The sequence below is a fragment of the Tympanuchus pallidicinctus genome, unplaced genomic scaffold (genome assembly GCF_026119805.1).
Source record: "Tympanuchus pallidicinctus isolate F22 unplaced genomic scaffold, pur_lepc_1.0 scaffold4, whole genome shotgun sequence".
In the NCBI taxonomy this organism is placed as follows: domain Eukaryota; kingdom Metazoa; phylum Chordata; class Aves; order Galliformes; family Phasianidae; genus Tympanuchus; species Tympanuchus pallidicinctus.
In genome coordinates, this window is record NW_026294758.1 from 8,730,521 (window position 1) to 8,753,753 (window position 23,233).

The 23,233-nt window shown below is 38.3% G+C and overlaps 1 protein-coding gene across 4 annotated transcripts in view; it reads right to left on the reverse strand.

Moving 5' to 3' along the window:
- The window catches only part of SNCAIP (synuclein alpha interacting protein), a 79,514-nt gene that overhangs the window by 34,539 nt on the left and 21,742 nt on the right, over window positions 1–23,233 (reverse strand). For 3 of the 4 annotated variants that reach the window (XM_052700595.1, XM_052700591.1, XM_052700594.1), the window contains exons 2-4: window positions 12,915–13,017; window positions 10,630–10,659; window positions 6,060–6,132 (exon numbers count right to left, since the gene is read on the reverse strand). In XM_052700595.1, the coding sequence (XP_052556555.1) occupies window positions 6,060–6,132; window positions 10,630–10,659; window positions 12,915–12,971 (160 nt within the window). In that variant the 5' untranslated portion in view covers window positions 12,972–13,017. The remainder of the gene's footprint in view (window positions 1–6,059; window positions 6,133–10,629; window positions 10,660–12,914; window positions 13,018–23,233) is intronic. The other variant, XM_052700592.1, reaches the window with a different exon arrangement.

Sequence of the window (23,233 nt, forward strand, 5' to 3'; positions counted from 1 at the left end):
ACTGAAAAGGTGTATTAAATTATTAAATCCTCTTCTTCTATGGGTGATCCTCATTATGATTTTATATCACCATGGAGCCCTTTCAGCTGGCTATCTTTTCTCAACACAGACATCAGGATCTTATTATGGTCAGCTGTGTTGAACCACCGTCCAGCAGAAGAACTGCATGACTTCCCTTTATCCAAATAGTTATCAGTAATCAATGACACTAATGCTACGTTTGCCCGGTGACCTGAGCCAGACTGTAGTAACTCTAAATTTTCAGTACTTCAGCCTTTGCTTTCTGTAAAATCCGTATCTAAACAGTCAGAAAACAGAAGGAAAATTGTGAGTAAATGGAGAACAGTATTTTGCTTGAGCTCTGAATTTGATAGTCCTACAATATGGTAAGGCTATCTCCTGATTTAATCATATCTAGTTGGCCTTTCAAAAGTCTACGAAATTCTGAAGTTGAATACGTTTATTACTATGATTGCTTCCCTAATAACACTTTCTCAAAGTATCATGGTTGCAAAGTTCTTTATAGTAAGAGCCATCTGGAAAATAGATCCTTGAGAAAGCTCTTGTAACTGGACCTACTATGAGCAGGAAGTTGGACAAAATATCCTTCAGATTTGCCTTCTGACATAGTTATTGTGTAAAGGAAGATGTAACGACTCTGAAAAAAGAATTCCTTTTTGCAGGTAGTAGCAAGACTGGAAATAATGTGTAAAACTGACAGAAGACAAAAGAAGAGACAGCTTTTGCCATAAGAACTTTTCAGTAAGTATTTGAAAATACAGGAGATACTCCCTGCCCTTGCTGAGAACACAGTGAAGAGCTTCTTTAATGTTTAGGCTATGATTGTTTATAAGAGCAAACTTTGCTAGGTTGGCTCTATTGCCACCAAAGGATGAATGCATTCAAATGACCTTACTTGAAATACTTCCTACTTTACAAGGAAAACTGGGAGTTTACTCTACTTTAGTCATCACCATTAAGGAAGTCTCAGATTACCACTGAGAACTGCCCATATCTATTTTTTAATAACACCGCATCACTCTTTAATTATTTTGGGTCACTATATATAAAAAAGGTTCACATTGGGAATTTTACTGTCCTCTGAAATAAATACCTGACCATCTTCCTTAGAATATGACTTCAATAGAGCATCTTGAGTCAGTTAAGTCTTGTACTTATTCCAGATCCATTTAGAGCACCAAGATACTGATCACATACACAGACAGCAAGGTTTTGCCTACATGAGGGTAATTTTGAGAAATTTTCTCTCACTTTTTAGCATTCATTCATCTCCAACACTAGCAGCAATATGGAAGTTCCAAGAGGTGAAGAAAGGGATGCCCTTGCATATCAATAAATAATAAAAGCTACATCTGAATAACTACCTATTATGATTTCATTAATATAACTGAAATAATATTTAACAATTTTAACAGAAGGTGGCACTGTTCTCCAGTTTTAATATATTAATAATCTTCAGGAGTGCATTTTAGACTTCTTTAATGTAAACCCTAAGGCAGGAGAGTCTGAATTAAAGAACAATCATGTGTTGATAAAATGAATGTGGAATTGTTCCCATTTAAGTGGGATAAAAGGAAAGAAAGGCTCTAGAAATGACAGAAACAAGGATAAATAATAATCTATCCTTTTAAATAACAGTACATATTTTCCAGGTCATCAAAACATTAATAAGAGTGTCAGTGAATAAACACTTTGCCTCAAAATCAAATTTTCATTTTAATTTTTTGTTATAGTTAACAACCAACAGCTTGAGATAAAAACTGTCTGTCATGTTATTATGTTCCTTATTATTATGTTCCTTAGCATTTTATACTAATTTCATTTTGTTAAATAGAAAACCTATCTTTCGAACTCTTTTGTGAGTCTGTAATGACGGCTTTGGCCTCTGCAGTAAGATAACTGTTGGACACTAAAGACGAATTTGCTTTTAACTACAGGAAAAAAAGATCCTGAGTGAAATATTGTTCTTATTTGAGATATATACTTAAGGACAATCGAAAGTCACTGTAGCTGACGGAATATTCTTCGGCACAATGATATGGTTCATGGAAGTCTGTTGAAAAACAGATGTTAGACTTGATGATCCTCCCTGAGGATTGCTTCAAACTCAGGATATTCTATGATTCCATGAGATGTCTTGAACCATTTGCTCAAGTGGCCATAGAAAATCTGCCCAGAGAGAAAGCAAGCAATTTCATGCTTAATAACAGAAGCATAAAAAACTGATTTCTGTTGCCAGAAATCAATGGGCAGGCCAGCTAACACTTCATTTCAGAAACAAACAAGCAAACAAATAAATAAATAAAAAGCTGAGTTGATATTTATATTATACTCTTCAATTCTCTGTTTCTGAAGATGAACAATGTCCTTCTTAGAGGTTATTATTCTAGCTATGGTGATCATTCTCTTTAAGCATAATGGAAGAAAAGCTGATTATCCTCAATTTCACTTTCTTGTGGATAAAACAGGATTTGGCCTACGAATCCTGCACCTATACCTCTGGCCTGCAGCTTCTTTCCCATCCTGAAAACCTTCTACCTTGCAATCTGGGGGCACTGGCAGACACACTTCAGTTCCGGAAGTCCCCTGGAATTTTCCTGAGTCAGAAATCCCTCACTCTGAGGAAGGACACAAAGAGGTCATGCTGAGATTCTATTGCACAGCTTCCAGACGCATCTTGCACAGAGGACCCTCCCGTGTTCACAGCCAGTCAGTACAGAAAAGGAAGGGAGAAGGCAGAGGGAGTGTGAGGAGAAAGGACTACATGGAGGAAAGCAATCTCTCTGACTTTTTAACTTGTCCTCATCCAAAACAACAAGAAATTCGACCAAAGGTGAGAGACAGAAATAAACAGTTAAAAAAAAAAAACTGATTAAAAATTTACAGGAGATAGATGAACAAGGATACTGACTCACAGACACCAGTATGTTTTCCTAGAAGAGTTTAGAGCAATTTGGAAAACGTAATCAAACACTTCATGTATTGCTAACGTTATTCAATGTTTAGTTCAAATGTGGAAGAAAAAAAAAGGTACTTATTGGGTTATTTACTAAACTTACCTGAGAACAAGGAATAGTTAAACCTCCATATAATTAGCCATATGATTAAAAAAATGTAATTCCAGAAAAAGGAACTGTCCTTTAAATTTGTTAAATCAATCTTGTGATGAAAATTATTGTCTTCATAGTTACGTATACATTAAAGTTGAAACTTATTTTACTTACACTTCTTGCTTAATTGCTTTAGTGCACCAAATATTTTTTTCTGAGCTAAGGCTGAAATAGGCTGCTGTTTTTTATGGTTTTAGTGTCCTGGCATGTCTAGTCTGGCAACTAACATGTCATACTTAAATTCCTTTAACAAATAATCCTTGTAGAGTTCTACTTCCACAACTGTCTCAGTTTTAGAGAAAAAAGTTTAAGCTCTAACTATACAGGTGTCCATATAAGGCAAGAAGATGGACAAGTTCTTTGAAAAATCTGTTTTTCTCCGTGTGATTACTTAAATTGCTACTGAATACAAACACGAAATAGCAGGAATATTATGCACACTAATATGACACAGTTTATCCTCATCATAAATTGTGAACAGTAGCAACTATATGTGGAACTTTCTTAATGGCCCATTAATGCAGGAGGCTGCATCAGAAGTAATATGAAAAATCAACAGATTGAGCCTAACGCAATGCTTACTGATGCAGTTCCACTGATATTTCAATGAAATCTGTGCAGAGATGTAAAGCGGTATCTTCCTGTACAACATTAAGTGTGCGTATTCAGTGATTAAGAAAAAAATAAATAGACTTTAGTACCATTTCCAATCCATAAACTCACAAGTGATAAGTGGAGTGAAAAAAACAGATTTCACTTCTGCTTCCAGATTGTCAATATTGTTATCAGTGCTAAAGACCTATTTTTTGACTCCAGAATTTTATCCAAAGCTCTGAATTAACTTCCACTGGCAGACTCCCCAGCACTGCTACTGTCTTCCAGCAATGCCTGCATTTACTTCTGCCAGCTCCTTTTCAAGGCAATGGATGAGTGGAGATGTAATTAAAATCATCATTGAAAAATGTCTGACTGCAGAGACAATCATTAAACAACAGAACTAGAAAATAACTGTCAGTATCCTGTGGTTTCAAGGAAGAGCTCACTACCAATGCTTCATCCTGCTATCTGCCAGCATTTTACTCTAAAAAGAAGATACTTTTCTTCCTGAAGGCAGATAGAGATGCTGCCATTCTGGCTGAGCAGTTCTCATGAACAGAACAAGGAGCACAATGTTTCTTAGGGGCTATTCTTGCTTTCTTTATTTTGTTCATCTTGCTCCTGAAGCGGCTGTGTGCATGAATGACTTTAACTCTTTGTGAAAAGACGATATAATGCCGTGCCACCAAATGATCAGCTGTTAATACTGATAATGCTAACATACTGTGGGAGAAAATGAAAGGGGAAATCATGTGCACTGAGAATGGAATGAAGGAAGCAAGAAGGAGAGTGCTGACCACTAGGGAGAAGAGTGGTGGGGATAATAGTGAGGAGAATGGGAGAAAGTGGGGTCTAGACATAATGTAGAAAGAATATTGGGAAAGGTTTGGTGGGATGAATGAGGGATTTATGCAAGGAGGAATGGGACAAAATGTGAGTCGCAAGAGGAAAAAATGGGAAAGAGGTTGGGGAAAGTGAGAGAAAAGAGAAAGAAAGAGATGGGAGTGTAGGATGAGAAAAGGGAAACTGGAGAACAGGAAGGGACAACAGCAGAGACAACTTCTGGGGAGAAGGATGCAGGGCAGAGGATGTGTAGAGTGTGAGAACAGGAGGGAGGATAGTGGCAAGGACATGGGAGAAGGACAGCAAAGATGTGGGATGCAAGTGGGGAAGGCAGGGGAAGACAGAGAAAAGACAGGGCATGGATGGGACAGAGAGAAAAGTGCTGGTGAGAAGACTGGGGGTCTCCCTTATTCCTCGCATCTTTGCTTACAAGACGTAACTTTGGGAGCACAATCACTGCTGTCCTCAGGTGTGGGCAAAGACTCTACAAGAATGTAGAAAGAATGTAGGGGAAGAAAACTGCCCTTTGCTACCTGGAGCAGTGGCACAGGGCTACGCAGACCAGGCTTTTATGACTCTGGCAGAGGAACTAGCTCATGTAAGGATTCAGCTTAGTAATGCCCCTTGGAAATCTACAGTACTCTGAAAGGAAATCAAGACATGAAATTTGCCAAAGTATAGCACAGCTCCCAAAGTCTTTCCTCGTCCCACAACTTCCAAGTCTGCCCTTTATGTTATAAAAATATTTGATTCCACAACATCAATGAATATTCAATTAAAACATCAAATGAAAGCACAATAAACTTCTCACAGCTGAACAAAAATGCTCTCTCACCAATTCATTTCTCCTCCATCAGGAAGAGAAAAACAAAAGGGGATTAATCTGATTAACAGAGTGAAAAATAGCACTGAATGCACTTTTTATCAGGGGGAGGGCAGGAGGATGGAAGATCCCCAGCTGGTTCTCATATACATGCCATGATTCTTCATTTAGTTTACACTATTAAACTCAAAAACTCTGCTTTAATCTTAACTATTACAGTATGCCTTAGAGTAGATTCTATCATGTAGCATCCTTGATACAATTTCAGACTCTGGCAAAACATCATCCCTCAAACTGGTCATGGCCATATGGGTAGTAAATGTATCCAACATTTTTTCATTGGCGCCTACATTATTACATCTTGTCACCAATGGTTTCTCAGGTTTTCAAGTAAATTGTTGCATATACTGTGGTTTGGAGCTGCTGAGATGAAGCCCTACACTTATCTGTATGCAGCCAAATCTTTTTTTGGAACTTTTTTTCCTTCTAATAAACTAACATCTGTTGAAATAAAATAAAAAAAAAAAAAATCAAGCTTCCAGAAAGCTGCACAAAAATGAGAGAAAACAAAACAATAGAGTATTGCCAAGAAGAAACTGTTGCCAAGTTGTAAGTGATAAAAAGCAGCCTAGAAAGTGATGGGTGGACAGAAGTGGGGATCATACCTGATCTGTCTTCATTTTGTGAATCACACCTTCTACATAATTCTGGGATAGTCTTGAGAGAAGTTATAGAGTACTGTAAAAAAGGAAAAACAAAACAAAACTAAACATCACATAAATAATTTAAGAAGATGAAAGGGAAGGCTTTCCAACAGGTTGCGATACCATTGGTAATGGCTAGATCTACCAGGTTGAGGGTACGTCAGGCAGTCGGTGCCCTGAGATAGCACGAGAAAGCGGATGGTGTCAGCTTTTGTGTCCCACAATCTGATTTCCAAAGACACAGGAAAGTATCTCTCCCCCACAGCAATGCTTTTTGCTGTACATCAGTTGTTCACGTCACAAATATATTTCATACATTCTTTCCATGGGATGTATAGGTACATCAAGTATGAGAATAAATTCGGACCTCACAGTAAATCTAGACTTCACTCTGCCCACCAGACTTGTACTGTGGCATTTATATTGCAAGTTACTTCGTGATTAACAATTAGAATTCAAATTTTCAAAAGGCACTATGTAAAATTAACGAAGAATATTTACACCTTACAGGTCTGTTTTCAGAGAGAAGTACATATGCATTCTTATATCAGACCATAACGCTCATGTCTGGAATTCAGACTTTATTAAGTTAACCTGCGTTGCTACTTCGACACGGTAAGATACACCTGACTATGATCAGTATGTTCTCTCACTGCAGCATTAAAAGGGAGAGAACCAAGGATAATGTATGCATCTTACCAAAAATAAATCTTCCTCTTTGTTTTATAAACTTGAAGAATGCCCTCAGTGGTATAAGTAACCCAGAGTTATACAGCTATAGATTCTGACATACAGGAATTAAGTTACTAAAGTGAAATTAAGTATCTAAAGTCAACCTTGTGCAGAACCAACTGCGGAAGTTATTTACTTCTCTGGTGAAAGTTCAAGTAAGTCTGTTGCTCAGTTGATTGCAGTTAAGTTATAGAGCTTGACAAACCTCCCAAGCCTGTTTTTCCCATGATGTTCTGATCAGCAATGAATTGATAAGCTTCATCTACAACAAGTACTCCCAGGAAGAACACAACTTACTAATTAAAACATTTAGGACAGAGCTGCCATGTGACTCCCATCCACATTAAAGTGGGTAACTATAGGGCTGTGACTGCATCCGATCTGACAACTTGAAGCAAAAACAGCAGAGGAACTGACACAGGGAGAAAGAAAGATGCTGTTACAATACGAATTATTATAAGTTAAACACACACAAGCACAAACACCATATGCTTTACTTCACTGTAGTTATTGTTTAATAAAGATCAAGTTGTTAAGCTATACATCTTGCTATTTCAGCACAAAGTCTCTGAAGGCAACGCTGAACTGGCCTAGTAAGATTCTTAAGAGAATCCAAGAACATGTCTCCAAGGAATATGGTAGCTTCATAAGACCAGCTGGTGCAGTTTAAACTATTACACAGTTTGTAATTCAATTAGAACAAGGCCTTTTGTATTTCACTGCTATGTGCTTTGTCAGGCATCCTCAAAAACAGGAAGACTTTTCTCTTTCTGTCCTTTTTTCTGTTCTTCCTGGAAGAACAAATTTTCTTTCAACACTAAACCAAAATGTATACAAGCCTCTCTAATAACAAAAAAAGTTTAGTGTTATGAATTCATTTATACATTTTAACATTTTAGTCATATTGGTTTGATATCCTTAACAGGTTTCCTCCCACTCATCTCTGCCCTCAAAAAGACTTTTGCATACTTACATTTCTGCCATATGTCTTTTCTGGTCAAGAAGTGGAGAACTCACTGAAACTAATCTTTTAAAAGGGACCTTTCCCAACCCTAAGTACAATGCATTGTCAGCTCTTCCCTCTACAACTACTTTCTTTTTTCTTATACTCATCTCTCATTCATCAGTTAGCTTTGTTAGCTTTTCTTCAAGAGGGAGCTTCAAGGCTACTAGAGGTAATAGCAAAAGAGGCTAACACTGCAGCTTTTCCCTAGAATGTCATTCAGATTTACTGCTATTCAATTTTGAGTTCATTATTTCCTATTTTTCTTTCTACGTTCTTGTTTCACACAGAAAATGTAACCCACGTCTCCCAGTCTCCCAGTAGAGCAATCAACTAAAGCAAGAGCCAAGGGCCGTGACCATGGGCATGAGTATCAGTGAATGGTAAAGAGATCAGCGTGTTTTGTTAGTCAGTGTATGTGCTTTTTGCTAATTAACAAGTGTGTGTTGTTGTTGACAGAGAAATTCAGTAATTGGCATCTTCCTAGGACAAGGTATGCAATGGCCTTTTTGATTGCTGATTGACAGTTGGTGCCTTTTTTTCCCTGCTTTTATGGCATGCCAATGGCCAACCTGTCTTAGTTTATTTCAGCACATCCTTAAGGACTTTGTAAAATGGAAGAACAGTATTAAAAGCAAACAAAAGACAAGAGGCAGGCACACCTACTCCATGTGAATACAAGATATTGCCAATTTTCCAATTCATGGAAAAACAGAATCTCCCTTAACAGCTTATCTCACAAACACTTGTAAGTCAAGTACAACTGGGCTACAGAATTTGAATGAATGCAAAAGCCAATGTTTTGAATTTCAGCTGGCTTGCAAATTTTAACTGAAGGGACTTTAAACACAATATAAGAGAAATAAAATTTCAGTCTCTGTTGAGACTGTAACTTCTCTGCCTCTTGCAGACTCGCATATGAGAAATATCAGAGAGAAGAAATACTGTATTACGAGGTGTAGCAATGTATGAAAGGCCAAAAAACAAAAAAGTGAAAATGAGCAAGTTTGCATTGTAGAGAATACTTTTAAAGTCTCCTGAAATTGAGTAAAATGGCAAAGTTGGACACATAGTGTGACTCTCAGACCATGTCATCAGAATGTGATATCCTCAAAACACTCCAGACCGTGTCCTGCTCCTGCTGAAACTGACACCAAACTCATCAAGTTCTTGGACACTGGATCAAGACCTCAGTGATTGTGTCCTGATCTGAAATTTGCAACTCACTGTTTTTATTTAGACGGAGAAAGCACACACCTCCCTTCATTATAATAAATTTGTTTAGAATTGTTATGCTGTAAGCCAACCAACAGTCTCATTTGATTTTATTTGCTATATTGGAAGACACACCACTTAATCGCTATTCAAATCTCCTTAAATTAAAACTTCTGCAATAACATTTCATGTAAATTTTGTGTAACATTTACAGAAAGAGTTGTTAAGCACTGGAATAGGCTACCAGAGAGGTGGTTGAGTCACCATCACTGGATGTGTTTATAAACCATTTGGATGTGGTGCTCAGGGACATGATTCAGTAGAGGGTTGTTAGAGTGAGGGTAGTATGGTTAGGTTGTGGTTGGAATCGATGATCTTTAAGGTCTTTTCCAACCTGAGTGATTCTATGACTCTACGATTGGCAATATCACCCTTTTTCCCAGACACTTGAGAACAAGTAAATAACAATGCTTGGCCTAAGAAAGATTTTTCTCAGTAATTTCTAGAAGAAAAATGGGAAAAAAAAAAGGAAAATGAAGATTAGCCTAGAACTATGTCTGTGGGAAATAACTTTCTTTGGAAAACCTCTTAATGGATATGATCAACATCTTCAGAGTACCAATTAGGTTATTTGTGCTATGTACTGTTTACCTGTATGTCCCTCCAAAAGTAATTCCTCCTATTTATTTTCATGGAAACTACAACACATACAAAGAATACCATAACTCCATTTAACAGATCAAATTCTCAGCTATAAAACACTATTTTTCAACACAGTTACCCCCACTAGCAAGGCATTTTCACCAGCGATGAACAAGAGCCTGCACGCTGTGTACGTAAAAATCTCCACTATGTGTGCATGGCAGCCTGGAACTTGACTTGTTTTTCACAGAATCACAGAACAGCCTGGGTTGAAAAGGACCACAATCATCGAGTTCCAACCCCCTGCTATGTGCAGGATCACCAACCAGCAGACCAGGCTGCCCAGAGCCACATCCAGCCTGGCCTTGAATGCCTCCAGGGATGGGGCATCCACAGCCTCCTTGGGCAACCTGATACAGTGCGTCACCACCCTCTGAGTGAAAAACTTCCTCCTAATATCCAACTTAAACCTCCCCTGTCTCAGTTTAAAGCCATTCCCCATTGGCCTATCACATCTCTGTTGTCTGCAACTGGAACTGAATTCACATTGAATTCACGCTACCAACTGTGAATTCAGTTCCACACCTTTGCTTCCTCTGCACTTCTCTGTCAGGCGCCATTTAGTCAGACTGCTCTCTGTCACACAGCAATAGAATGTTAACAGAGTCTTGGTGGGAAGGTTCAACCCCACCTGCCATTCCACCGCTGTTCACTTCTGATGCCATGGGCCAACATTATGAAATAGGAGAATTACTTTTATACAATTTTACACGCATATTTCATGTTACTCTTCTAATTTTAAAGCAAACAACATTGATACTATTGCTATGCAAAGCCTGAATCTAATACTCTATATACATATTTCTGCTTCTATCTTGGGCTCTATCTTTGCCAAGCAAAGATGGACAGAAAGAAGCTTTTCGATGTGTGTCAACATACCTGGCAAGTTGACAGCTTCTTAGTCACCTCCTCATTTATAGATAAAATAAAGAGAAAAATAGGGAAAAGAAAAAGTTTAAAACATAATTTTACTTACAGAGTTTATCTGTTGTTTTAATGAAATGTAAAGGTGTTAACGTCTGTTATTTCATCATTTTTGTGTGAATTGTTATTCAAGAATAACAAAAAATATTCAGATTGTTTGCTTCGTGTTACTAAGGAAATAATGCTACTTTTACTTAATATAAGCAAGAGTCCCATAAGTCTATTCTGCTGTTTAAACTACACTGAGATATGCTGTATCATACGTATCTGTTACTGTGCCATCCTAGTTTTCAGAATAAATATCATATTTCAGAGATATGTGCAATTCCATTATGTAAAAAAAACAGCGTTCAACAAAAAAGGAATTGAGACAACTTACATATCCAGGCATTTTTAAAAGAAATCCTAGACTATCTTCGATATCTATTATATTTTAATCATTTTTGGAGAAAGGTTCTCTATGAGGAACTGTGATAGCACAGTGCTTTCCAGTTCAGGTACTTTTACAAGCACATCAGTCTAACAGTGTTCTTGCTGCCATTATTTTTGACCAGCACTTTTCTGCTCTGGATTAAAACCAGAGTGCAAAAGGGAACAATTTAAATTGTTACCACCAGTGCTGTGCAGCTGCTCCTTCCACAGCAGGCTAGTGGTAAAGTGTGCAGGCTGATTATCTCAGAATGGTACGTGGTAAGATGTGACAAGAGCACCAGAATAACCAGGAATTCTCTTATAAATCTGGTTTCTGGCAACAAATCCTTCATTCCCTTACTTGTGAAAGTAGAACTAAAAGCACAACCTCCACAATTGGTGCTGGTTTTTAATTCAAGGCTCAGCATCCAATAAGAGAGCAGCACATTACAGCAGGCAGCCGGAGCCAGTCAGTGGAAAAACAAGTAACCTAACCCACCAGCATGCAGCAACAGCCACAACGGGAGAGACACAGAGAGGTTATATCCCTTATGTTTTACAGTCCTGCAAAACTGAGCACAGAAACAGACACCAGGACATGATCTACTATAGAATAGTAATAAAAGGAAAGTTGCCCCAAATAAGGTATTCTTCCAAGACTGGCTTATTGTCCTGTTATATTTTGGGCATGTGCCACATTCCTCTTTAATAAAAAATCAGTGTTACAATAGGTAAAAGTAAAACCCTGTTCAATTGAACCTGTCTGTGAGTACAGCACTTGGAATGCTTTAAAATGAATCAAGAATCCCAGAAGCTCAAGGAAAAGACAGGCCCTTTGTTAAACAAGCAAACAAAGAAACAAACTACAAAGCAAGACAAAGCAAAACAAGAAACCCGAACCAAAATAAAGAAAAACCAATACCTTAAAAATACAAACAAACAAAACAAATTAAAAGCACTGCCACCAACCCCACTACAGTTAGGAAGAATGTTGAAGGAAACAGGACTTGAAAATTGAATTAATAAATACTTATGGAGTATTCAAGTCCCTCATTTACTAGGTACATAGTACCTAGTACTATATTAGCAAAATATATTAGCAACTCTATTTTCACAAAACTCTATTCCACAAAAAGCAGAAACATTAGCAGGAGGAACACTGCTATGAATAACAGGACAGACTGTGTCGGTGTTTCAAACAATACAGTTCATGCAGTTTATAAGAACAGCCTTTTTGCTCTCATTTACAGACAGAGCTATTTTAGGCATGACATGAAGGAGAAGCACTCTGAGTCCCTGGAGTCTGAGGCTGGCCTCTTGCTGCACTCTACTGCATCACAATTAGCTGTCTCACAACTACACATAACATCTTGCTAGCTTCTGTCAGAAGGGGCAGAGCTTACATGGTGAAAGAGCAGTCCAGACAGGACAGAGGCAAGAGGGTTTTTTACAGTGGAAGTACATTTGATTAAAAAAATAAAAAAAAACGAGAAATGTGAGCTGTCACTTCCGTGTCTAAGGCCAGCCCAAGAGAATGTGTAGCTCATTCAAGACAATCGTAACGCATAAGCAACCCAGAAATAAAACCAATATATTAATTTGACTCACAAACCCTTTTTAATGAAGGTAGAAGGCTTAAGCTGATTAGTCTTTCTTTACAAAATACCAAATTTAATTCTAGATTCAACATTTTAAACATTTCCGTGGGTAAGGTAAAAAGTGTTCAAAAAAAGAACCTTTTGTTGTTGTTGTTGTTTTGTTTGTTATGGCAGCACTAAGATACCTAAAATTGTCTTAATTCATATAAACAAAATAAGACAAATACTTACCGATATATCATCACTAAAGTCTATCTCATCCAAATCAAGGTATTCAGGGGCTTCCATTATTCTTCTATGGACATTTTTGGTGACTCAGCATAGTCGTAAAGACCTAAATAAGAAAAGAAAAATAGGCAATCTAATGAAGTCAAAACCACATAGAAATAGTTTAATATAGTTATTTGATCATTGAAAGCATGTGAAATACACAAGCAGGTCTTCGGGAGATCAATCCTCAAAGCAAAAAAATAGTTTTTCTCCTATACTCTGCATATCATGGATTATCTTCTGTTAAGGATGCCACTCCTTTGCTACCCAGAACACAGCTCATCACTTCTGTTTTCCTCTGCTCAGGATGGCATACAAGAAATGAGAAGCATGTGATGCACAGAAACCAAAATTCTCTCACACCTCATCTCCACTCCTCCGTACAAGCAACAACACAACACAGATGGTCCTTTACAGGTGATGATTTGTCTGTCCTCAGTCTCTATCTGCACTTCTTCCCAAGCAATAACCGGGGCAAAAACAGAAGTGTATCTGCTATGTCCACCGATTCTCGGAGATCTTCAATACATCCTCATAGAAAGGGGAAAAAAGAAGCTAAAAGTCTCTTTGCAAAGCAAGAAAATGGCTATGAAATTCAGTATGTACTTCTGAATAAAGTGGAGCTTAAACAATCAGATCAAAGACAGCAAAACACAACTTTCCAAATCCTAACTAGAGTGAATGCATGTGTTATCACTAAAGATACGTACAATAGAAGTGAAAAAGGATGCTATTTTAAAAGCTGGTAAAAAAGTGGTAATTGTTTTTACAAGAAGTGAGTCGCTATGTGAGTATTAGGTATTATGATGGGAGCAAAACCAAACATTGGTAGTACTTGTACATAACACCTGGAAATGCCTGAAGGAAAGTCCAGTTTACCCATTTGACAACTGCCAAGAAATACACTTATGAAGAATGATGTGTCATCTGTACAGTCCAAATAAAACAATTGCATGAGTGATTTACATGTGGTTAAGACTGTTGTAGGATAAGAGGTTTGAAGAAAATTTATTCCTGCAAGTGAGACACTCATTGGCAGACAAATCTACAATCACAGATCTCCTCAGCAACAACCCATGCAAGCTCATAGTTGATTCTAAGACAGCTGTTGTTGGAAAGTTATTGAAAGAAGAACCGAGAAACACATTTACTGTTTCAAGCTAGAAAAGTTGGAAAATAAGATATAAAATTTTTATATCTTACCAAGTTACTGAAAGTATTTTTCATTACAGTTTCTTCTTGAAATGGAAATAAACAAAAATACCCCCACAAAAATCCATAAATGCCTTCTTTGCTATGTATTTCTTCTCCTTTCAGTATAAGGAAGGAAGTCCTGGAAAGGAAAAAGCAGGGAGGAAGGCAGCATGGAAGAACAACTTCAGCTATTTATTTTTGACTCTCACTGTTGCTACTGAGTAAAGTGATAGAAAGGAGATAGCCACAAAAAGGTAAGAACAGAGATGACACATTCAAGTCTATGAATTCTTCTCCTTGTAACTGATTTTGCTTTCTTGGCATAGATTTTCAATAATTTTTTTAAGGTTTGTGCCTTAGCACAACCTTCTTAGTTTGTATATGAACAACATTACAGTTTGTTTCTGGCATCATCATGACAACCAAGTTCCATTTGCAAGCATAAGACCGCAGGAAAAAACAATTTCTGCACTGTTTACACATATGAACAGATAGCAATCACTGTTGCATAGGCACAACTTACACTTGGCCAAATGATACAAAATCCCCACTGTCAACCATTTCAGAGTGAACAACTTAAGAGCTGAAGCAGTTTCTATGGAGCTCCTCTATTCCGTTCTAGCAGAGAAGAATAAGACAAAGAAATGGCACAAAACAGTTCGTATGGATTCCTGTTATAGTGATATGCCCAATGGCATGTATGAAGCACAGAAAAGAGTTTGAAGTTTCCCCTGGAATGAGATTTAAAGAAAATCCAGCATGTTTAACCTAAATAATTAATAATAATTATAATAATTTGTATTAATAATAGCAATTTTTTTTTTTTTTTGCAGATAGAACTGATTTATTTAGGAAAACTACCACCTTCCCATGCTCAAAAACATAAAAACAAATGTAACTTTGATAAAAGATTTATATTCTTGACTGCCGTATACATCAAATCATCCCAAATGAAAAGATCTCAATTTTTGACCTTTTAAACCATAATTTCAAGAAGGCATAGGAGCAAAATATCCAAACAACTGCTTCCGTCCGTGCTAATGTGAAGATGCTGGTATAATAACATCTTGCATAAACTGCATTGCAACAGATACTAATTAGTGATTATGCTGCAAAATAAAGCAAAACAGAAAAACCACCATCCTTCTCCTTTTCAAACAACAACAGCAATTGTCACTGATTTTCCAAATTACATGATTTCCCCTGCTATTGTTCTAAGCTAAGCCTGTTTGTCTGAACCCTTTTCCTGTTTCTGAAAAACATTCCATATGATTAGGTAAATGGAGGGAAAATGACAAAGAAAGCAAACAGCAAAATTTAAACAAACAAAAAAAGCAATGAAATACTAGATCATGAGAACAAATCTGATAATTTCTGCAAGAAGTAACACTCACTCTAGGCTGATGGCATGCGTTGCCTGCAGATGAAAAGTTTACATTGTTTAAAAGTTTATTTTTTGAACTTCATCAAGCTTTGGATTTGCCTCAGAAAAGTCACACCAAAAGCAGTATCAAGGGACATGCCATGTAAAGATGAAGAATATTCAATGTGGGAATGGCTGGAATGCTTTTAAGGCATTTCTGCTACTGACTTTGCATTACAATGCCAATGGCTGCCATATTATCTATGATCTTGCACAACAACAAGGGCCTGCAGAGATGAGCATTTGACTGTCATTTACTTAGTGAATGCGAAGACTGATAAGGGAAAAGGAAAGTAAATTGCTGGATGGATAGGACAAGTCCAACTGCATGATATCCAAAAGGCTAAATGCCAAGAGCTGCACTTTGAGTCATATCAACTCCATGCAGTGGTAGAGGCATGGGGAATAGTGCCTGGAGAGCTGCCCAAGCAAACATAAGCCAACAAGTGTGCTCAGCTGGCCAAGAAAGTCAATGGCATCCTGGCCTGCATCAGAAATAGTGCGATCTGCAGGACCAGGGAAATTACTGTGCCCTTGTACACAGCACTGATGAGATTGTACCCTGAAAACTCTTCAGTGTAACAGTTCATTTTTGGAGCTCCTTGATATAAAGATGATCTCAAGTTGCCGAAGTATGTGCACAGAAGACGTCAAAGCTGGTGAAGGGATGAGATTGGAGGAATTCTTAGGAGTGGCGGAGGGAAATGTGGCTATCTAGTCTGGAGAGGAGGAGGATGAGGGGAGACTTCATCACTCTCCATAAGTACCTGCAAGAAGGTTGCAGTGAGGAGGCTGTCAGTCCTTTTACTGGGTGACAAATGATAGGACATGAAGAGACAGTCACAAGTTACACCTTTGAGGTTTAGGCTGGCTATGAGGAAGAATTTCTCCATGAAGAGGGTTATCAAGCCTTGGTGCGGGTTGCTTAGGGAAATGCTGGAGTCTCCATCCCTGGAGGTATTTAAGAGACATGTGGATGTGGCACTGAGGGGCTCTGTTCAGTGATGGGACTTGGTATGTCAGGGTGATGGCTGGACTTGGTAATCTTTTCCACGGTAGATGATTCTATGACTGTAATTAATTCTGAATTTTCATCCATCATTCTCATCTTGTATGAATTCAGCATCGTTTTAAAGCAGCAGACATGCAAAATGTGTATGTTTGTGTAACTGCCTGTTCAGTCCTGTGTTCGTACTGTCATTCACGTAGGTTTTACTCTGATACTGTAATTCTTCAAAAACAAACAAACAAACAAAAAAAAAAAACCACCAAAAACACCAAACAAACAAACAACCTCATGTTGACATAAAGGGTATTCATACTGTGCATTAATTTGAATCACTGATTAGAAGAGTCTGACACAATGCAGGCAGTGTATTCTTTCATTGCTCAGCATTTACAAGAGTTGCAACTGACTTCTGAGTAGCAAGAGTACACATGGAAGACATATTGCTTAGACAATAAGGCACCTAAGACCACATTTGTTAATAGTAACTACATGCTGAATTGACACCGTGATGCAGAACTCTCTTTCAGACTACACAGCTACGATAAAGATCAACAAATCAGTCTATGAACACCTGAACCCCATAAGGTTCTCAAATTCTGCAATACTCCACAATGAAAATGATGGGGATAGAAACATATTCATCTGTGTAGAAGGATACATGAACCAGAAAATCCTTTTTTTCCCCCTGTTTATTAGATACAGTGTCCCTTTACCTTGTAACAGGTGAATAGAAGAAACAGGAGCAGTTGTTCTCTTTAAAAAGTTGCAGCTGGCACTAATTTCTTCTGAACTGCTGCCTTTTCTTGGAGCTGGAACAGATCCTACCTGCAGAATGGCTGCTCATTTCAGTGTATGTGTACATGGGAAAATAAGGTAGCAAGATATATACTTATTTGTTAGAATACCGAAATATCAGTCTCACAACACTGCCTAGCCAATTGCATTTATTTCCAGTAAAGTGACTACACTTGTAGCTTGATTGCATGCCAAGGCTCACAATGTGCTTTATAGACGCAGAAAATTATGTTAATAGAATAGAAATTATAGTGTTACTATCCACAAGCACAGACTTTTCTATGACAGTATTGTTTACTTAAAAGTAAACACTATAACATTAATGCTAAATTGCTTGCTCAGATTTTAAAGCAAACTTAACCAATTAGTGTTTCTGCTTACTTGTCAGTTGCAGATAACTAAATATTTGCTTGTGAAGCCAAGCTGCAGGTCTGCCAAATGCTCTCATTTAGTGTTTTTTTCCCCTCAGTAAACAGATGCATTTCTTAGTTTCTCAATTTATTCTCTGACACCCTCCTAGTTCCAGAAGCAGAAACGTCGCCTGTTATAATTTTTAGTGAAAACAGCACTAAAATTGTGCTATTTGGTCTCAAATACTTTCAATAATTAACATACTTCTGTGATTCTGTGTTTCTGTGATTTTACTAGATATAGCAGCCCCTCTTGGTAGGTCCATTAGCTACAGAAGGGCTCAAGAGTGAAGTGCAGATTATCCAAGTGGAGGTGGAGGAATTGGGGAAACTGAAATGAAGAAGACTAAGAGATCACCATTTCTTTGCATGATGAGCACACAGTTTATTTTTCGTCAATTGCAGTGTCTTTTAGAGGTCCTCCCGAGCGATATGGTTGCATAATTTCACTTCTGAAAGCTGGTAACTAGGAGTCAGAATTAGAAACTAGCAAAGAGCAGGTCAGAGTTTTCCTTTTGGCTTCCCTTATTGCTGCACTGAACAGAAATATAGCTGGTGTGGAGCAAAAACGAAGCTGCCAGTGAGTAAAACACTTACTGCAAATCAATCAATACTGATTCTTGTTAATTTGAAACTTTGACACCATTGTCCCAATTTTTCATCCACTTGAGGCTGATTTTTGAGACATGCAGCTTCTTTGTAAGCTTGAACAAAAGGCACTTGACTGTTACAGAGGCAAACATTTCCTTATCTAGCTGATTTTTCTCACCCTTGTCCATGTATGCTTTTGATTCTTCCAGACAACAAGGCTGTTTTTGGCTCCTTCACTTCTTTCCCATGTGTCCTTAATTAACAGTGACACCCACTAAAGGAGTCAGAGTCCTTTAGGCAGAGCATTTAAAATCCCAGGCTTTAAGAGAGTCACATGTAATGAAGCAGGGGAATCTAAATAGCTGCCTGGAGAGTAGAATCCTGGATGGAAAGTAACAGAAGCACAAATGAAAAGGAGTTTTTCTATTTGTTTAAGTAATTTATAGTGTGGAGTCGAACCCAAGAGATAGATTTTAAATTTAGCAGTAGGATGTCTGTGGTCTAGTTTCCAACTGTAGTAGCAAGTCATTGTGGCCAAATGACATCCAAAAAGTTAAAAATACTGTTGCAGTATTTTGCTTGTGGTAAAGGAAAGCACACTGGTTTAAAAACTAGTCACCATCTGTGGCATGGAGGACACTGGTTATAAATTTCTGTACGATCATTAAAGCTCTGATTTTTTTTCCTGCATTTTCTGCAGTTGTTCCCACTAACACAGAGTAAAACACTGGTAAATCAGAACAAAGGCACTCTGTATCCATGCACAAATGTAGTAAATTTTACCAAACAGAAGTGCTCTGCTTCTCTCCCAGTTCACTAGCTGTATTATTTTTTAGACACAAGATGCAGCCCTGGGCAGCCCAATCTAGAATGGCATGGGGGTTGAAGCTCAACGACCTTTAAGCCCCCTCCAACCTAAGCCATTCTGTGATTCTATGAATTCCTGATTCTACGACGACTTCATGTACACAAGTTTTAATTGGTCAGTGCTGCTCCTTTGTCTGGAAGATGATGAGGGATGCCTGTTTATCTATCTTTTTGTACAAACCTGATAAAAGAGCAGTTAGAGAAGAGCTGATGTTTGCTCTCAGACACAACACACTTGGCCCTGGTAGAGTTCTGTTACCATTTTAATTTTAGTAAAATAGGCACTTGCAGTGGACAATACTGATCACAGACCTCTGCAGGAAGACTAATTGCTGGGTGTGCACTTTGATATATGAAAGGACTGCATTTAGAAATTTTTTAAAGATGTTTTCTGTATATCATTTTTCTCCAGTTGCAATCAGAATGCTTCTGTGTCTCTGTGATCTGATTTGCTTTCTTTAACGGAATAGTCTTGCTTCATGGGAGAGAATGAAGACTAGGAAAAGAAGCTGCAAAGAAAGAACAGCTGAGAGAATCACACTGTACATTTTAGATTATAAAGAGTGATCTGCATTGCTCAAATAGTGATTCATTTTTCAATAATTTTCATTAACATTAGTGTTCCCAGTCCAGAAATGTATGAATTTTTTATGTTTCTAATGGCCCAATTTTATATGCCTTGGATTGAACCAAGTGACAATTAGCTTTGGAGCTGTGTTGACCTGTTTGTGTTCTTTTTGATCTATCAATCAATAGTAACAGAAAAAGTAACAATTTCAAAACCTCTTACAACCGAATAAAAAATAACAACTATATTGACTTATTTAATAATTGTCCTGGAAGAATGACAGTAATTTAATGACATCAACAGAATGAAACACGTTTACCAATCCATGCTGGGAATAATGCAGTAGCAGCATAGGGTCTGGATGTGAACTCTCAGCCTCTTTCACAGGCTTATGAAAGTGTAGAAGAGCACAGAAAATAAAAAATGCATAATACCTGTAGAAAAACACAATTTCAGAGGAAATGCGAGGACTTCTGCGCTAATCTAGCAAGTTCCTTAAAAGGATATGAAATATAATCTGTTGTACATATGTTCTAGATTTTAGACAAGAGACTTTGTGAGAAGTATTTTCAGAGCCTGCTGGGGTATAGTCAATATTGTGGCAATTTCCCATAAGAACATGTGTTTACCAGCTCCAGCTTCCTTCTGAAACTTCTGAAACACTGTAAAGAACTGCTTTCATGAATATTTTTTTTTCCTTTTTTTCTTTTTGTTCTTTGAACAGGCAAAACAAACAGGATGTTTTGGTCATGAGCAGCACAATGCAATGAGAAGTACATGTAGCTTATTTATATAATGGTTATGCTCACAATTATTTATATGGATATTCCTGTTTCTGTAAACTCTAAAAAGTATTTGATCACTATTCTCTCTTTTTCTGTTCTTCTGTTGAATACTTCCATCCATAAGAGGGAGAGTGAAATGGCAAGTACTGAAAACATGGCAATCTGTAAAAAAAATGTATATGGAGTGCTAAATCAGTGTTTATCTCTGGTTTGGTTTTAGTTGTCAGTGATCGATACCTGACACTAACAGCATTGTGACAGCCAGTAAGCATCTGAAATACAAGGGCTGCTCTGAAAGTAATGCCTCCTATATTATTATGTTGGATATTGGTCCACAGTGTCAGAGGCAAATGTTGCCTTTATGACAGTAGAGGTTGAACCTTCCCACCAGTGTCCCATTACATATGGTGGCTGTGAGCACAGCAAGGCAGAGAATAGTGCACTTCAGCAGTGGTGACAGTGACACTGGTCCCCTCTGCTGCTGCAGATTTGTACAAGCGCAGCATGCAGGCTCTCGTGCACTGCTGGCAAAAAAGCATAGCTACTGGTAGTGACTATTTCAAAAAGGTGTTTTGTAGCAGAGAATTTGCTCTATCAAATAGTGGTCCTGGTTTCTGATCTGTTGTAGTTTTCAAGGAAATAAAAACGAGGCATTGCTTTTGGAGCAACCTACTTCCTTTTATTTCATTTCACACAAATTGACAAACAGAAAATAAAGAAATAACGAAGAAGTAAACATTAGCAACATCCAGCTGTACCAGTCTGTGCATCTCTTTAGAGATCTACTTTGAAGAATCCCATGGATTATGACCTTGAAGAGAAGTGAAGTCTAAGACTACTGGTCAATATACAAGGATCACCTCAAAGCTCAAGTAAAGCTCAAGTACTTTAACAAGCAAGAGTCCAGGCAAAAGTGGCAGGAGACTTAAACCGTGCATGAAGCTCCAGAGTGAACTCTGATACAAGGTGGAAGAAGGGACAAGTGACCCAGCAGAGCTGCAGTCTGATATTGCAGGGTTAGGAAAGCCATGATCAACCTGGAGTTAAATCCCATAGGGATGTGAAAGACAACAAGAAAGGCTTTCAAAATACATTAATAGCAAAAAGAAATATAAGGGAAATCTGAGGCAGCTGCTGAATGTAGTGGAGAAGTGGTGACAAATGGCATGAAAAATGCCAACGCATAGAGTGATTTATTTGCCTCAGTCTTCTCCACTGCAGGAATCCCAGACTACTGAAGCCAGAGTAAAATTCTGGAGCAAGGGAGACTTGTCTCTTTTGGAGCAGAACTAGGTTAGGAAGCAATTAAACACACTGGAAGCACATAAGCCTATGGTGTTTGCCATTTTGTGTGTATTAGTGTTGCATCTCAGTGAATGATCTCAGAATGAGGCTACTCCCTATTATCTCTAAAAGTTTATTGCAACTGTGAGAGGTTCCTGAAGACCAGAGGAGAGCAAATGTCACCCCTGTCTTCAAGAAGGGCAAGAAGGAAAATCTCACAAACCACATGGGTCAGGTGCCTCAATCTCTAGAAATTGGTTGAAGAAAATCATCCTGTTAAGCACTTGCAAAGAGATGAAGGCCAAGCAAGGGATCTGGAGTAATGAACATGGACTTATGAAGGGGAAACCACGCCTATCCAACCTGATACTGTTGTGAGGTACAATATAGAAACTAGCTTGGTGGATATGGGAGAGCAGTGGATGTTGTTTAGTGAGGGTTGATGCTACCTCACATAACAGAGAATCATGGAATAATAGAGTCATAGAATGGCTTGGGTTGGAAGGGACGTCAAGGATCAACAAGTTCCAACCCTGCTGCAACAGGCAGAGCTGCCAGCCAGACTAAGTACTCAATCTGCCCAGGGCCCCACTCAGCCTGGCCTTAAACGCTTGGAGGGATGGGGCATCCACAGCCTCTCTGGACAACCTTCTTGAGCACCTCACCACCCTCACAGAGAAAAACTTCCCCCTGACATCTAATCTAAATCTCCCCTCCTTTAGTTTAAAACCATTCCCCCTTGTCCTGTCACAATCTACCTGTGTAAAAAGTTGACTTCCCTCATGTTTATAAACACCCTTTATATACTGGAAGGCCACAGCAAGGTCTCCCTGCAGCCTTCTCTTCTCCTGACTGAACAAGCTCAGTTCCTCCAGCCTACGGAGAGGTACTCCAGCAATCTGATCCTCCTCCTGGCCCTCCTATGGACCCTCTCCAAAAGCTCCACATCTTTCCTGTGTTGCAGGCCCCAGACTTGGATGCAGTATTCCAGATGGAGCCTCACATCCTCATAGAAAGCTGATTAAAGGTGAGGACATGAAGGTGGATTCAAAGCTGGCTGAACATCTTGGTCCAGAGTGTTATGGTCAATAGTGCAATCAATGTGTAGTTGAGGGCAAGTCAGTACTTGTGTATCCCCAAGGCCAGTTAAGCAGATCTGAACAATGGAAGAGAGTGCACTCTAAATTTGCTGATGATAAAATAATGGAAGGAATGGAGGGCACACCAAATGAATGTGCTGTCACTCAAAGGTGCGTGGGCAAACTTGAAGACTGGGCAGGTAAGGAGTGCCCTGAAGTTCACCAAAAGGAAATACAAAGTCCTGAATCTGGGGAGCTATAACCCCATGCACAAG